This window comes from Tympanuchus pallidicinctus, unplaced genomic scaffold (assembly GCF_026119805.1).
Source record: "Tympanuchus pallidicinctus isolate F22 unplaced genomic scaffold, pur_lepc_1.0 scaffold2, whole genome shotgun sequence".
Lineage (NCBI taxonomy): Eukaryota > Metazoa > Chordata > Aves > Galliformes > Phasianidae > Tympanuchus > Tympanuchus pallidicinctus.
The window spans coordinates 5,094,903-5,111,767 of NW_026294721.1; the positions used below are offsets into that span (position 1 = coordinate 5,094,903).

Below are 16,865 nucleotides of genomic sequence, written 5' to 3' on the forward strand. Positions count from 1 at the left end.
ACAAGGAATGACTTGGTGGTTTGGGCAGAGTGACCGGGAGTCAAACTTGTTTTTGTGGTTACTGTAGAGAAAGAACAGTTTGGCAGTGGTTTGAGTATGAGGATGGAAGAAAATAACTACGTTGCATGGGAAACTTGGATGACAGGGAAGAGAGAAGTATTGTCTTCAGCAGGGAGAGGAGCTGTGGAATTGACCTGTGTTAGATCAGTTGTACTCCAGCCTGATCCAAAGCCCAGTGAAGCCAGTAACCTCAAGAGATGCTGGAAGAAGCTGGGGGCAGGTGTTTGTCTCCATAAACCTGAGTGCAGTTTACAGAAATACCCAAATGCCTTTTATCTTCAGTTTGTATGGTGTGCACAGAGAGCCTCCAAGCCACACAGTAAGCTACAGCAATGGCAGGCTGGGATCCAACATTCCTTAAAATAGCTTTCAGTCTGGTAAACCACAACAGTTATAAATGTCCATATATGCACACAGCATGCTACAAAGCAAATCAGTAAAACTCTCAATCTCCAATTTAGGCAGAGCGCATCATCTCATTAACAGTCCTTTGCATATGCAAAAGCATTGCACAGTTTCCTTCCCTTGCAGGAACTGTTTCCAGTGCTTATTGTCTGCAACTGGTTCGAGTGGTCATGTAAACCATTTGCATCTTCACCATCCAGTCACTGTCTGCTACCAGCACAAACTGAGGAAATGAATATCAATCATTCAGTGATTATTTGCAGGAAATAAAAGCATGAGAGAGCAGCCTGCCTGAGCTGAGAAGGAAGGATAGAAATGTGGTACTCTTTATAACTGGAACCGAAAATATGATTCATGTGTTTTTATGAAATATTGTGAAGCTCTTTTGTGAGCACTAATTCTTTGGCTTAGCTCCTGCTGCCATTGAACTCAAAGGGAATATTTCTTACTAGCTTCAGTGAGAACAGGATCAAGCCATTGTCTGTGTGTTTTTCCTTGCCTTAACTGGTGTTGCTGTTTGTTAAGATATTTCAAGGGTGAACAATGTGTTTGATTTCCCAGAATCTTTCTGAGCACTCCTAGCTAATCCTGCATCCAGCACAGCCCCTGTGGGTGTGAAATAGGCTCTGAGCTGGCTGTTTCCAGCCGAGCCTTTTGAAGCCTCTGTAAAATACTGACTCTTCTCATTTACTAGCTGCTTTTCTGAAGTCTGCTTTGTGCTTTGGGTTTTGCTAAGCTATGCTACAGTAAGCATGCTGAATAGTGGGCAGATTGTCTTCGGTCACTGCTCTGGAAATCAAGATGTGTGCTGGCTCACTTAATTTCTTCACAAATACCTTCTTGAGCTACGGGAAGTACAATGCTGCACCATATCCCAGAGTGTTAATTTTTAATGTCGTATGCATTTAATGGACTCGACTGTAATTATGAGTCCCACGGCACAACAAATGCTGCTGGCAGAGTGGAAAAGACCACTGCAGGTCCATGTGGCTCCACAATTAGGAATGGAGGCATTGATCATTTCCACTCCCAAGAGCAGCAGAACGGGATGTATGAATTTAAAACAAAAGCTCCAATGGAAAGAAAGGTATCTGCAAGGCAATAAGCATTCCCCTGCAGTCTATTAAATTCAGACTTTGCAGCATCATCCTGCTGCATTAAATAAAACTGAAACCTGGGCAGGGCAAAGTGGTTTTGACAAGCCTATGCCTATGTCCAGAATAATCTAAGTAAATAAGCAGCCAGGCAGCAATGCAGACAGGAGTTAGTACAGAAATTTCTCAATGTTGTTCTTTTTTTTTCTACATGGTGTTATTTTTAAGTTAAGAATCCTTATTTCTTTCTTACACGAAACCTCAACGCTGACTCTTTTCAGACTTAGAGCTGGAAGGAAACTGTCTGAAAGAGAGGAGGTCTGGAATTTTTAGGGCAGATCCCATTGGTGTATCTGGTTGGGCAAATCCTTTCTTGTACCATGAGCCCAAGTGGACTTCACAGAGCAGCACAGGACTCTTCCTTTGGCAGATTTAATATAGGATAAGGCTGCAGCATTCAAACCCTCAGATTTGAACCCTTGGATGCTGCTTGCCTTCTGTCAGCTTGTCAGAGTTTTGAATGAAGGTGGAAGGGATTTGAGATAAGTGATTCTCATTTTGTCCTGCCTCTGAAAACCATACTCATATATCCCTGGTGTTACATTGGATTATTTTGAAATCAGGTATTTCATTTCCTTTTTAAGGCATAGTCATCTTTTGTTGTGTAACTCATAATGTACTGCTGTGGAAACCATTCTAAAAGGAAAGACAAACTGAATACCTGAATTACACGGATGGCAATGATTTCTCTGAATGCAATGGTATAAAATCAGTCCTGTGCTGTACTTGGTGCACTCAAGCTTAAATCAGATCCTAACATTTTTGCTTGTGCAAGAAATAGATATAACAAGCGAAAAATATTAATACTTCTCTGTGACAGGAAATTAAATAGATTTGTTTGTTTGTTTTCCAGGCTTATATTTGGCACTCTTTACCCAGCATATTATTCTTACAAAGCCGTGAAATCGAAGGACATCAAAGAATATGTGAGTAACAAGATTTATGGCTGTGTTGCAGGATTTGTTTCCTAAAATTGCTCCTCACCAGGTTATAAAGGTGTCACCTGTATTCTCATACAGCAGGACAAGGGGATGTCTGCCCTGAAGGTGGACTGGCTGAGTGCTAGGCACAAGTCTCAGATAAGACAACTTAGGTTCCTGCTTCTGGCTCCCCTGCAGAGCCAGCCTGCCCTTTGACAAATGCATGCTATTCCTCTGGTTCTGTGAGCTATATACAACAGACTTAAAAGGTGTTTGGCACCCAGAGCCTTGCATGCTTTCCTTTGTTTCTGAAGAGCAGCCTAAATCAAAGCCTTTTCAAAAAGCCTTGAAGCTTTGGCTGCTCATTCTAAACAAGGATCAGAAGAGGCAACTTGAAGAGCCTGCGACTGAATCCACAGAGACGTGGATAGAAACATCATTCCTTATGGAGTGACCTATTTACAGACAGATCTGGCAACTGGCTGTGCTATTTTGTCTTTTACTGACAAATACCTTCATGGACCCAGTTTCTAAACAGAGATGGGCCCATTAGGGAAAGTGAAATGTGGGAGAATTGAAACCACTTGGACGCTGTGGGGTTCTGTAGGATTTATAGTGCCCCGCACAACGTAATCTGTTAAGTTTGCTGAACCCAGCTCAGCCTCTTGATCTTGCCTCTTCGATCCTCTTAGCATCTCAAGGATGACAAGGCTGTTTTCTCCTCTGGGTTGCAGCCTTGATGGCTATCCTATTACGTCCTTTGAGCGAGCTCAAACTGAGGCTCACAGTGGCTGCTTAGATTTTTTCCCTTCATCATCTCCATTAGATAATGGTTGTGGATATTTTAAGAAAATTGTTATGGAACACATCAGGTGTTGCCTTTCAACCCTTGCACTGCTGTGCTGATTATCAAGGTTTGTGTACCCCTTGATTGGAGGTGCTGATGGATAGTAGCAGCCCCATCAGTGTCTACCACTGATAAATTGCAGTTCCATCTTTTTTTCTGGATTTTTTTTTTAGTTGATTCTTCAATTCCTATTAGAAATTCAGTTGTGGAAGAGGGACTCGCATCAGATGTGGGGTCATGACCCAAATGTGGAAACAGCTGCTCTGCACTTAACGTTGTTTTTCAGTGTATCACACCAGTTGTAGAGATATGGTAGTTAGGGGTTTAATTACAAAAAAAAAAAAAAGCTGTTTACACTGACACAACCCTTCACGTACTGGTCTAAAATTATATCACCGTAGTTTATTTTTGTTCTTCTCAGTAATAGTCATTTTGATAAATGTTGTTTTAGGCTGCTTGAGGTCCATCCCCACCAGATCTTGGTTTATGTTTAGAATTTTTGCTGGCAGTAATGGCTAACTGACAGAACTGTGCTAGCAGCGAGGCTCTGAGCGAGCTGCAGTTATGTAAAAACTCTGGCAGAAGCTGCCTTGGGAAGGCAGTCCTCCCATGCCTGAAGCAGTGGCACTGTACACTAAGTATAAGAACAAATCTAAGTGCTGGGGGAGCACAGCTGGGCACCTGGTGCTCAGGGGGATAATTTCAGTACTTGTGGGCAGATGGAGGAGCACTACAGGCTCTGTCCCCGCTTCACTGGGGAGAGGATGGAGCAAGGCATTTCGAGCTGGTGAGTTTCAGCCTTATTGGCACCTCCACCGTTCTTCCCACTGCAGCACCAGGTGTGGATGTCCCTCTTGTGCTGCCTTCTTTGCGGCCTTCCCTCATTCTATTGCAGCCCTAAATAACACCTCCAACTCATCTATCTATACCTATGCCATGCTTTTTAATTTGGAGATGCAGATTCCTAAAGCTTTTTGAGCTGTCAGTTTTACAGTTTGTCTTTGGGGAAAAAAAACAGTATTGAGAGAGAGCAAAAAGTTGCCTTCTCACCTCCAGTGCTTGGAAATTATTCCTCATTGCTTGATAAATGTTACTGGAGGTGCCGGTGGCAAGTGGCAGGTAACGGTATTTCTCTTCAGCCCAAGAAGAGCCAATACCACATACATCAGAATGGCTTAGCTGTGCCTTTTAAATACATTTATTGATCACTGACAAAACCCCACAGATTCGTGAATTGTTTGAGACACTACAGTTTCCCTGGTCAAATCTCAGTTCCCCAGGGGATTTCTTCCATGTCTGTCACTGTCACCTCAAAGGAGATAATCCATAAAACACCCACCAGTCCATAATGCATTTACCATAGATAAGCACAGTGACAGCACAGCACGTGCTTTTGCAACCAGTGTGAAGTAAAATGCTCTCACCTAAGCCCTCAGAAGGGAATGTGAGCTAGTTCACTTGCCCTTGCCCCTGCAGTGGGCTCAGGGGGTGTACGTGGGCAGGCACTGTTGCTGATGCATGCTAACTCAGCTCAGTTCCTGAGCCCTGGGTCACTGCACATTGCACATTACCTATCTGTCTCTTCCTGAATAGTTTCCCCTGCCTGTATGTATTATGTAAGTACATTTTGTCTTAATTGCAATTCCGTCCCCACCCTAGTATTAACCTTGTCTACCAAGATGAGCCAAATGAAAATTTTAATACCCTGTGATAAGGCTGTGGCCCTTTCCTGGCCAGTAGAGCTTCCCCCATGGGAATGGCAAATCAAGCTGTCCTCCTTGTCCCTACACCAACTCTAGATCCTTCCTTCCTTGAGGGTTTGTGTGGAAATCTGCTATGTGCTATGTACTGAGGTGGGGGGGAGTCCTGGCATCTTCAAGTTGTTACTGATTGTTCAATACGTAAGTGGGGAAAGCCTTTTTTCTATGAGAGTCTCTGCACACGTACCTGTATGAGATTACTTGAGCTCTTGGGGGGAAAATGCCTGTTGCTGAAAGCTACTGCTTTCTTTTACCAGGTCAAATGGATGATGTACTGGATAATATTTGCGCTCTTCACGACAGCAGAGACGTTCACGGATATCTTTCTTTGTTGGTGAGCATCAGTTGAGAACAGACTGTTGAACTGAAATGGAAATAAAATCAAAATGTCTGTAGGGGAAATAACAGGGCCCAAGTGTGCGCTCTCTTGAATACAGGATTAGCACCTTCAGATGCATAAGGATGTTTAGTGTGGAGGAGCCACGCTTCCTTTCTCAATGCTGTCGTAAGGAAAGGAAGAGAGAAGAACTGCTCAGTGGTACCTCAGTAAGAAATCGCCACAGGAGTCTCTGTCCCCTGCCTGTAAGAAATAGGGCTCTGTCAGATGCATATCTGTCAGATGCATATCTGATAGCTGATTTCTATGCTTACAGAGGTTGTCACATAAAAATAGTATCTTTAGCTACAGGCACAGTTCTAGGCTTAGATAGTTGTGTCCTGCTCTAACTGCACCGACTCTGTGGATCAGGCAGAAACAACCTTGCAGCACAGAACTTAGTTTCTAGATTGCTGTCTGGGTCATGTTTTTTCAGACATCTTGCCTATTTCTTCCTGGGTGGAATGGAGTTACAGTTTGATGGAGGACAGTGACAGTCTGAACTGTGGAAGGCTCGCTGGTGCCAGTGGAAGGATTCCTGGCAGGCTGTCAGGGCTTGAGTGCATGAATGCCTAATCATCAGATTCAATTATTTAAATTGGGATGCTCAAGTTTGAAAATACTTGATTTCTTGCCCGTTTTATTACGGCTTCTTCTTAAGTAGTGAATACCAGTGAGTTCGATAGACTTGAGACTGAAGATTTAACTGTAGAGCACGGCCCTGACCTCTTAAGATTGCATGCCTCTAGTGGGTCCTCCAGACAAAGGGAGTCGGGTTATTTGTCAGCATGTCAGATCTGTTGAAGAGGAGATAAAAGACTTTATTGTCTCTTTATCTAATTTGCATGCAAATCTACTTTCACTGTCCTCATCTGGAGGGATTTCCATGTTGTTTTCTTTTGGAGGATGTGCTATTTGGATCTCCCTGTAGGAATAGCGCAGGGCTTGTCATTTCCACAGAGCCTATGAAATCAAGTATGCTGCAGAGAGCCTCAGTGAGGTGGAAGATCAATTTGCCAGATCCGTGCTCACAGTATCTCAGGGCACAGACCATCTCAGGGACCCTAAATGCTGTACAGCCCAACTGGCTTGGTGATGGCCAAGGGGGGAATCAGAAGGCATAAAAGTGCAAGAACTTGTAAGCTGGGACAAGGGCTATTTAAGAAGAAAGAAGAAGGAAAAAAAGATTAAAAGAATAAAAATGCCCAAGTGATTCACAGTGGTTGCTCACCACCAGCACAACGAGTCTCCAAGTAACCTCCTGCAGTTTAATTGCTGAGCGTTATGACATATAATATGAAACATTTCTTTGGTCATGTGGGTCAGCAGAGCAAAGATGCAGAAAAGTACTTGATTCAGTGTAAGAACTGCTCGGGAACAGCTAAAATGTTGGTATGTTAATAGCAGTATTTTCATCATATATCCAAAATGGCACCCTGCCAGCTACTTTGAAGGGAAATTAACTCTATTCCAGCTGAAACCAGGGCAGAAAGGCAAAGAAAAGCAAAGAGATGAAAGATGCATAAGTATATTGATGATATACTGACTTGTTGGTTTGCTGTTCACTCATAAGGACAATAAATGCAATTAAGGCAGCATTTGTGCTCATTGTGTGCACACAGCTCCTCTTATCACACAACAGACCATCATTTTCCAGACCATTAAATAACAGCTCTGATACTTGAGTAAAGATTTACACATGCCTAGTTGCAATGTGTGTGCAGGTAAGTTAATGTCTTTGATCTTTGGATTCTTTGGTAAACAGAAGCCTTAAACCGAGCCAGCCAGTATGCTGAGTGTCTCTGATTAAGAGCAGTCACCAAAGTGGGAGTAGCCATTAATAGCTCTTTTTCTTTTAGGTTTCCATTCTACTATGAACTCAAAATAGCTTTTGTAGCTTGGCTGCTGTCTCCATACACTAAAGGCTCCAGCCTCTTGTACAGGAAATTTGTTCACCCAACTCTATCTTCAAAAGAAAAGGTAATCACAGGTGCCTGGGTAGAACAGATCTACTCTGTGTTTGCTCTGGTCTTCATACCACTCATTTTCATTGAAGGACTGAGATTTCCTTATTTTCTTCCTTTGTCAGTTGATCCTCTCTTTTTGGTTGATGTGTTTTTGTTTTTTAGTGGTGGTTGTTTTTCTAAATACTGGCATCTGTTCAGCTCACTCGTGTATATTAGCTCATGTTTGTGCACTTGAGAAGTTGGGAGGGAGGGGATAATAATACCTCCAGAGCTGTTCTGCACGTACCAGCTGAGTATAGCTGAAGTGCTGTGTTATGGCTGGATGTAATGATTAGAGAAACATGGTCTGACAGCCAGGGCTCCTTAACTTCGTACCCAGCTCTGTGCAGCAATGAGACAAATAGTCCAACCTATCTGAAAGGGACGTAGCAAGCACTTGCCTGACTGGGAGAGGTGCAGAATGTTGAAGACATGTAGCGTGTTGAGGTCTCGGCTAAGAAATGTCCTGCTGAAGTTTGTGATGTTAATTTCAGAGGAGACATTACAGCTTGAATTGCTTGCCTGCCTGGGAGACTACCATGGCTGTGAATGGGACATTGTCAGGCAGATCCATCTGGCTTGTATGAATACATGGGCTAAGAATAGCTATCAGTCACATATCAACATACAAGCTACTAAGAAGTGAATAACTGTTTCCCACGTTGCCAGCCATGGCAGTGAAAGATCTCTATTTAAGCCAGAGGCAGTGCATGAACAATTGTGTCTCAGTCCTGTCCAAGGGAAACAGTGAGGATCAGTTCCCTTTTTGTTTCCTGGGAAATTCTGTTTATGCTTCTCACAAGTAGTGCTAATGCATTTTGGGTTACCACCTCTCATCTGGAATGAGAACAGGAATCACTAAGAACCCAACAGCTTCCTACAGTCTCCAGCTCCTACTAACCCAGTATATCCAGTATCTAACTGCTGGAAGTTGTTGTCATCCATTATCATATAAGTCCCTGTGTCCTGGGGGAAGAGAGCACAAGGACAGGTCCCTGCATATTGTGCATTGTTAAAATCCAGACCCTCTAGGCCTATAAGTTCCATGGGCATTTTGGAGATGGACACTGCAGTGATATGCACAGATACCTCAGATACTTTTGAGAGGACCAGTACTGGACCCAGGGCAGTAGAACTGCAGCTGACCAGCATCATGCTGCCATTTCTTTTTCACTACGCAGCAGTCCAGTTTGTCTTTGGAGTCCATAGACTGCCAATGGCTTCTGACACATTCTTTCCAGATAGATGTGTCTGCCTTGCTTCCAGCGCCTATCATGGTGGTTGCTCTGTGCAAGTATGTTCCAAATTTGGATCTCAGTCTTCCATTCATGGAATAAAGAGATCCCAAAAGCTGACTCCCTACTGACTAGCTGACTATTGACTACTAGCTGACTACTGCTCCCCTGCAAATCTTCCCCATTTGCAAATGAACTTCTCCACTGAAGTACAGGGGAAAGGGAGCACTTCTACTTCCACAAAGTTTGCCAAGTTTGAGGCTGGGAACGCTGAACTTATCATTCTTTTGGGGTTTTTTTTGTTTGTTTTATTGTCTGCTGTGACAGGAGATCGATGACTGCCTCGTCCAGGCGAAAGACCGGAGCTACGATGCCCTCGTGCACTTTGGGAAGCGGGGCCTGAACGTCGCGGCCACAGCAGCTGTCATGGCAGCTTCCAAGGTAAAGGTGGGGGTCAGGATGGTGATATTAGCATCTCATCCACATCCATTGCCACCTACAGCCACGGTGTGGAGGGGGAGACATACCAGGGGTAGGGATTCTCTCACTGGTTTTCATCATACCTCCCAGTCTGCTTCCTATTCACCAGCCACAGATGTGCCTCTTGGGATGAAGACAGTAAATGTGGTGCTTAGAGAACCTGTATGAGGTTGTAAACGCAGCATGAAAACTAGGGTCTGCTTCAGGCCTCCTTTTTTTTTATTTTCCATGCCATTCAGTACCCTGGTGACAACATTAGCAGTGCTGTTCATCACAGCCTGCACTCTTTGTTCTCTCTATCAAAGTGAGGGCATGAATGATGCTAACACGAACACAGCACCCTAGCTAGGAAGTAGTTTTTTGTCTGTACCTTGCTGGTGAAATGAAAGGCCCAGCTTGTTATCTGTTGTGCTGCATTCTTGAAAAGTCTAGTGATCTCTAGTCCAGATACTAACAGAAAGTACCTGTGACTAGAAGTTCAGGAAGGCTGAAAATTTGTCTGACAGATTTACGCATAACATACCTGGTGTGTAATTCTCTGGGGACGTGCTTATGTGAGAGTGAATGGGAAGTGACATTAGTTGCTTTTGGGGAATGAGTAGATGCTGGAGGAGTGGTCTTATCTGAGGAGGTGTGTCCTGTGCTCCGTTCCTGGCTTAGAGCCAGGACCAGAAAATAGCTGTTATCTCTTTCTTTGCATGAAAGGTGCAAGAACTTGATAACTGGGTATTGTGGTTCTGCTCTCTGGCGATGGATTACCACGGCTTAGGATAGATGTGCATAGCAACAATACTCTTGTGGAACAAGACTTGTCTAAAAAATGCAGCTTTCATGCAGCCAAATACAGTGTTTCTCACAGAAGGGTAACGGAAACATATGAGCAAGATGGATGCTGGCATTAGGAAAAACGCATGAATGGGAGTTGAAGGAAATTATTTTCCTCTGCCAAATGCTTTTCATATGACCCTGGGCACATCATTTAGCATATCCTGGCCTTATCTCCTGTAAAAATGAATAATTCATCCTTGGGAGGCCAAATATGGTATAGGCCATTAAGCAAGTGGAATTGAAGAAGATGTTATGTAAGTGTGAGCCCCTGAGATATGTCATATACACACAGAGTGACAAGGATATGCAAAAACTGCTCCAAAAAAAGGCCAAAAATTACCTTCTGTTCCACTGCCAAGCATTGGGCAGACTATGGCTGTCAGCCCAGCTCAGTTCTACTGGTACACTGCTTTACTGCTCTTAAGATTCTCACTGCCTTGAAATACAGCTCTAGTGGCAGCAGGAAACCAGGCAGAATGGAGAAGACAAGGAAAGTACTGCTTTGTTTCAGATAATGAAGCTTCACTTTCATTGCTGGAAGAAACCAACATGTGTGCTGTGACTTCTGTGGTACTGCTGTATGGAACATCTGCCAGTCAGACTTGGGAGTAAACAGTTAAAATATTGCTTCCTGTGCTGGACCAAGAGAGTCTTTCCTGCATGTTTCTCTGGGGATAGGGAAGTGTACTGTTAATAGGATGGAGAGGTAGTCATCAGATTGATTGATTTATACAATAATGCAAGGAACATTCATTCCTTTCATTCAACCTTGAGATTTAAGTTACGGCATACTTGAGGAAAAATGTGATTCCTGACTTCTTCACCACTTCAGCTTGTAGCCCTGGCAAGTTGCTTGCTTCTGTGCTCCTCAGGGTGCAGTTTCAGCAGACAGAGTAAGGTGGCCTAACAGCCCTCCTTTTCCAAAATGGAGGTGCTGCTCCCACTCCTGTTGGGTTTCTCTGCACCAGCTGTTTGGTTCTCTGCATTAGCTCTAATCCATTTTAATGCAAATTCATAAGGAGAAGGAAAGGGAGCACCATTTTTCTTACCAAGTGGAAGAGTCCACAAGTGTGTCCCATGAGTGCTGGAGCCAACACAAGGGACAGAAGTGCATCATGAGGAGTATGGGTGGAGGAGATAAAAACAAGACCTTCCCTTCCTGGTTGTGAGTAGGAGATAGTTCAGCTGTGCTGCTCATGGAACCGCACCCTTAATACCTTTACACTTTCATGGTACAGTAGTTAGGAGTGGTTGAGGCAGTTTCTGTCCCTGCCCTTCTCAGCCTGAAATTTTGGGCAGGGGAAAGTTGAATGGTTGTGACTGTGATTTTCAGCCTGATGTGTTCCACTGTAGGAGGGCTGAGCTGCGGTGCCTCCAGTATTCAGGATGTGAGGTGCAGTGGCTCAGGTGTGGTCGTGTTCCTATTTAGCTATCCCTGCTGCAGAGGGAATGGTTTCCAAGAGCTGAACGATGGTGACAGCTTCTGTTGTCCTGGTTTTCAGCCGCTGTTAAATGTATGTCAGCACCCTCACTGGCACACTTGAGAAGGAGGTATAACAGAGGCAGATTATCCTGTGTGAGTGAAGTTTAAGTGATTGTTTATCTAGAAAACACTTTGAGCTGACAGATGCCAAACCAAACTGCAGTGCTGTCCTCAGAGGAAAGTTTCCAGGGAAGAGAAAAGAGAATAGTAGTTCTAAGCCTTATCCTGACTTTCCCTATGCCAGAGTTTAAGGGTATCTAGCTTGCCTGAGATAAGAGTTGAGTGTAGATTGGAAAGTGAGCTCTGAAGAGGCTCATTGGGTTTCAGCCTTTACCAGGTCTGTTAAAACTGTAACCTACAGAGGTGGCCGTCTATTCAGAGCTATTGAGCACCTGCAGGTGCCATGGAAAACGGGGCTTTTACCAGCAAATGGGAGGATTGCTCTTCTTTTCTTCTTCACTTGGTTTAAAGGATGAGGAAAACATGATTTCCTATTAAGAAATAGACCCTCAGACATTGCAGTGGGAACCTTCTGCTGGCAAATACACAGCGAGATGCTAGGTTAAAAGTGTGCTCCATCTAGACTTGTTTTTCAGTAAATTAGCTTCAATCTAAAGCCTCCTGTACTTGGAGATATGTCTCCCACTGTGCACAGCCCTGTCCATTCCTGTCTTTGTCCCATGGTGTGGGACATCTTGTGCTCCCAGTGGTCCGGATCCATCACGATCTCTTCTCTTTCGTGATCTTTGTGTGAAGCCCATCGTTCTTTTTTTTGTTTTATTTTTTAATCCACAACACAGCACTGGCTGTGCTGGCTCTCTGATTTTGCTGGCTCTCTGATTGTGCTTTGTGTCTGACAGGCTGCTACTTAGATGTTTCTCATAGGCTAAGAAGCTGCAAGCTGAGCGCAGCCACACACCTTCCTTATCTCTGTTCCCTGACCTCTTTCCCCTTTCTATCTTTCTTAGCCAAGTACAAGCTTCTCTCTCTCCCTCCTCCTGCTCCCCTCCACGGCTCTGTTTTGTTTTGAAGCCACAGTTGTGCTAATGTTGGCACAAACCTGTGCCAGTTCATTTTACAGGCCGAGGAGCTGTCAGTGTCCCAAGTACCCTGAGCCTGCCCAGCTGGCTCACTTGGGTGTTTTCTCTCTCTGAGTAGAGTCTATTTTTGATGCTCTCTAAGCAGACAGGGCATTAGATAGCTGGGTTTATTACCCCTTCTAGGTGCTCAGCACGAATCTTTTCCCTACCCCGAACAGCCTGTGTCCCCTCTAAAGAGCATAATCTTATTTGGGGCTCTGTAATCCTGTCCTCATTGGTTGGTCATCTGTCACACACTGTGACTTCAAGTGGGTCAGTGCTAAGTGGTGGGATTAGATGACCAAGCATTAAATCTTGCTGCTCTTTGCATGTTTTTTGTTCCAGTTAGTTCAGCCATTCCCACTCCCAAGGAGCCGTGGGCACTGATCACCTCCTTTCCGGCTCAGCTTGCAGCAGCAGAAGAGAAGCACAAAAGGAGCCTGATTTGTGTCTAAGTGGCTCGCCTTCCCTCTGCTGTCACTGCAGAAAAAGAGCAGCAGCAGGGCTGTTATGGGACACAGACAGTGGGGCAGGTGCAAGGCTTTGGCTGGGCAGCAGAGCCATCAGATGGAAGCCTGGGCACAAACAGGCCTTTCATTGGCGGTGCTGTGGTTTCTGATGAGAGCAGCTGAAACACGTGTGTGACTGCAGTGAGGAGTGGTACTGATGGCTTGGAGGCAGCACCAGCCTCTTCTGGCACACCCATAGGAGCAGTTGCTCATCTTCCACCTGTCACCCCAAGCTTTCCACCACCTGCTGCCTTCCTCTGTCCCCAGTTGCTAACTCTCCACTCCTTCCTTCCCTTCTCCGGAGCCTGCTGTGCTCTGCCTTTGCTTCCTCTGTTTCCATAGCCCTTCCATCACCAGTTTTACACTCTTCCAGCTTTTAACTTCTTCCATTCTCCTTAAATCTTCCTCATTTCCCAGATCATATTCTCTTATTCCTCATCCTGAACAAACCAATTCAGCCAAACAGGTCAGTGTAATTTTACCACAAGACAAATCCTGCTCCCAACTACTTAACCACCTCAAATTGCAGTCTCAACTCTGTTCTTCAGAGCAGAGCTGCAGAAAACATCCTGCAGCCATCAGGCCATCACAAGTCCAAGATTTCTAATAACATAACTCCCTTGGTCTTCTGTTTGCACGCAGCTGATGCTGTTGCTGTTGTGTGCCCCTTGGTGCAGCCTGCCTTCAGGAAAGGGAGTAGGGGGCACAGCACACTGCTGGCAGTGGGCACAGAGCCTTGGCAGGAGATGATGAACGAGGTGGAAGGTGCAGGCATGCATGACTGGTGTCGATGAAAAGACATTTATGCCTAATAAGTATGAGAAACAGTCCAGGAGCCTTTCATGCGTAGTGAAATATGGCTTGCAGTGCTGCCAGAACTAGCAGTCGTTCTGGATATCTGTTAAAAAGGCCAGACATGCAGATGAAGGGGGAAGCATTCAGTACTCACATCCACCTCTTTAACTGCTGCATCAGCAGTTCCCAAACTGCTTCAGCTCAAGACCACCTGACAGGTCTGGCAACATCACTTCCATTCCCTCTGGGCTCATCACCCCATAGGGGCTGCAGCACTGCTGCATTAGGTTTCCTGAACCCAGGAAATCTGTTGGAAAGTCTTCCATTTTTTGCTGGATTTTAAGCCAGGAGAAGAAACAGCAAAGATCACTTAGATTTTATCCTCACTGGTCAAACAGCATTTTTTCCTTCATTTCAAGTACTTGGCTGATGTACCAGCGCAGCTGTCCAGAAATCAGAAATATTTAGCTCTCTGATTTCCCATGATGATTGATAGCTGTTAATGTTTAGAGTCCAGACTTCTGTGGAAGAAATGGTGCCTTCTGTGCCATGACAGTGGAGACCTGCAGTTTTACTTGAACTGGGAAAGAGTGAGGTGGGGAGCCTCCTTTCCTACGAAAAGGAAGGATAAAGCATCTTTGTAATGACAACATTGCAGAGAAAGTGTTTCTTTGCTTATCAAATGCATCATAGCACAGTCTGTCCAGTCTGTTTGGTACCATATCTGTAACGGCCATACATAACGTGTGCCCTGTTCTTTTATATGGCCAGGAGCTGCAGAAATCAGGAGGGCACCTGTTACTGTTATCTCAGAAGGGCTGAGCACATTCCTTATGAACGCAGCCTTCTTCAGAAGATCTTCACTTGGGATCCAAAGCCAGCGATCTCTTGGTTTAGCTATATTATCCCAACAAAGGCTTTCTTGGAACATGTGTTACCACTAATCACTATTTCATGAATGGTATCTGTTGTGGTGTAATACATTTTTTCAGATTCAAAAAACTGATTTTCCCCCAAATCAACAAAATACAGTCCCTGCTGCAGAGGTACAATCCACCCAGCTGGTTCTGTTTTTTTCATCTCGTTGGCTCTTGCATTAATGTCTCAAGGAGCAGACAATAGCTAGTGAATGCACAGGACAGCAGAACCAAACAATGAAAGTACCCTGAGAGGCTGGGCTGGGAGACACAATTTCATACTGTTCCCAAGAGAGGAAATGGACTGCACAAACAAAAAGGGTGGATGAAATTAAGTTTCCACCATCAACGTTAATGTCAGCTGATTTCCCTTTGAGTCTTCTGTACTGTTTGACCTCTCCAAACTCTGTAGCTCTTCTCATGGCACGCAAGCCATAAAGATACTGTTTATAGGATAGCTGCATTCATGTGGGTTGACAATGGCAGAAGCAACTGCTCCCTTCATTCCAGCCTCTGCTTAGCCCACAGAGCCAATGGTTTTGCTCTTATCAGGGCCTTCTGCAGGCAGGCCCTGTGAGCTTCTTCATGCAAACATGCTTGTTGGTGTAATTCCCCAGTGTTACCCCACTTCTCAGAAGAGCTGGTAATCACTTGGACTAAAATGACTCCTGAGCATCCCTGACCTAATCCTGTGCTAAACTAGTCACAGGTTAGTCATGTAGTGCAGTCTGTTCTTAATGACTGTCAGTGTGTATTACAGAGGTGGTCAGACACTGGGGGTCTCTCCCGTGGGATGAACCTGTGAAGTGCAAAGAGTGACAGCCTGTTGTGTTGATGATTTGCTTAACTCTTTAAACACACTTGCTAGGTAACACCCTGTCAGCTGGGGTTATGGAGTGTTCTCTCCATCTCTCTGGGAGAGCTGAGGAAGGGAGAATCTACATTCAAAGTTGTAGTTCACAGGTGGGTGCCCCTGCTTTTTATGTGTGTGTGAGTCCCTGTACAACAGTGTCATGCTTATGTCTCACCTTGATTACTTATGCTTCAAATCGACCTTATTCTCAAAGCTTTTATGTTTGTTGCCACATTGGCTCTTTTTTTCCCTTGCTAGGTCTCTCAACTACTTCATTTACACTTGTATTTGGACCAGAAAAAAGGGCAGGTAATCTGCTGAATGCTTCTGCTTACACCTAACTAACATCTGCCTCCTTGCAAAAGACTAGTTTGAGCTGTTTTCAGCTGAGATTGGTCTCGGGACAGATGCTGTTTGCTCTGCTTCCAGTAGGTAGATCCTATGTGCTGAGCTTTAAAAGCCTCTCCTTGATCTCACCAGCAAAATGCCTTCCAAGTCCTCTGCTGGCAGTAAGAGACTCCAGCAGTCAGGCAGGGAGCTCTGAATGCAGAAAAACCATCTAACCCAGGTTGTTGCTACTGTGTTGGCCAAGCTGCCGTGTCTGCTTTTATTTTTTTTCACTAATGGACAGAGTGAGCCTCGTTCCCATTGCTGTGATCTCATTAGAATGGTTGGGCTTGCAGTGGGGCTAGAGAGACCAGGACTTGGCCCAAAGGTGAAGATGGATTTCTGCAAGCATTTTCTGACAGAGGTGGCTGGGGAAGTCCTGCTGACACTGTAGCAATAACTGATGCCCTAGGAGTATGCACTGCCCCTGGTAGCAAGTGTCTGCAGGATGGAAGCTGTAATATGCATGCAGACGTGTCTGCTACTGTGTAACAGGAGTTACAGCAAAGAGAGAGGAGAAAATTAACAGGTTTAGTATTGTGCTGGAAGTGCAGTGATGTGACTTAGTGTTCCCTTGCCTGTCCATTAACTACTGATCCTAAAACGCAAAAGGCTAGAAGGTGCCATCCTGCATTAACAGAAAGCTTCTCTTACATGACTTGGCAGTTTTTGATTCCTGATTTGTGTCCAGTCATTGTGCTGTTACAGTTTCAGCTGCAAAATGGAGTTTCTAGTTATAAAAGATATTCTGAAGCCTAAATAATGTCTGCA

At 44.7% G+C, this 16,865-nt stretch overlaps 1 protein-coding gene across 4 annotated transcripts in view; it reads left to right on the forward strand.

Annotated features, from left to right (window-relative positions):
• REEP1 (receptor accessory protein 1) overlaps positions 1-16,865 on the forward strand; it is a 60,065-nt gene that overhangs the window by 21,448 nt on the left and 21,752 nt on the right. For 3 of the 4 annotated variants that reach the window (XM_052681416.1, XM_052681417.1, XM_052681419.1), the window contains exons 2-6: positions 2,473-2,545; positions 5,404-5,480; positions 7,382-7,502; positions 9,091-9,204; positions 15,966-16,016. In XM_052681416.1, coding sequence (XP_052537376.1) covers positions 2,473-2,545; positions 5,404-5,480; positions 7,382-7,502; positions 9,091-9,204; positions 15,966-16,016 — 436 coding nt within the window. The remainder of the gene's footprint in view (positions 1-2,472; positions 2,546-5,403; positions 5,481-7,381; positions 7,503-9,090; positions 9,205-15,965; positions 16,017-16,865) is intronic. The other variant, XM_052681418.1, reaches the window with a different exon arrangement.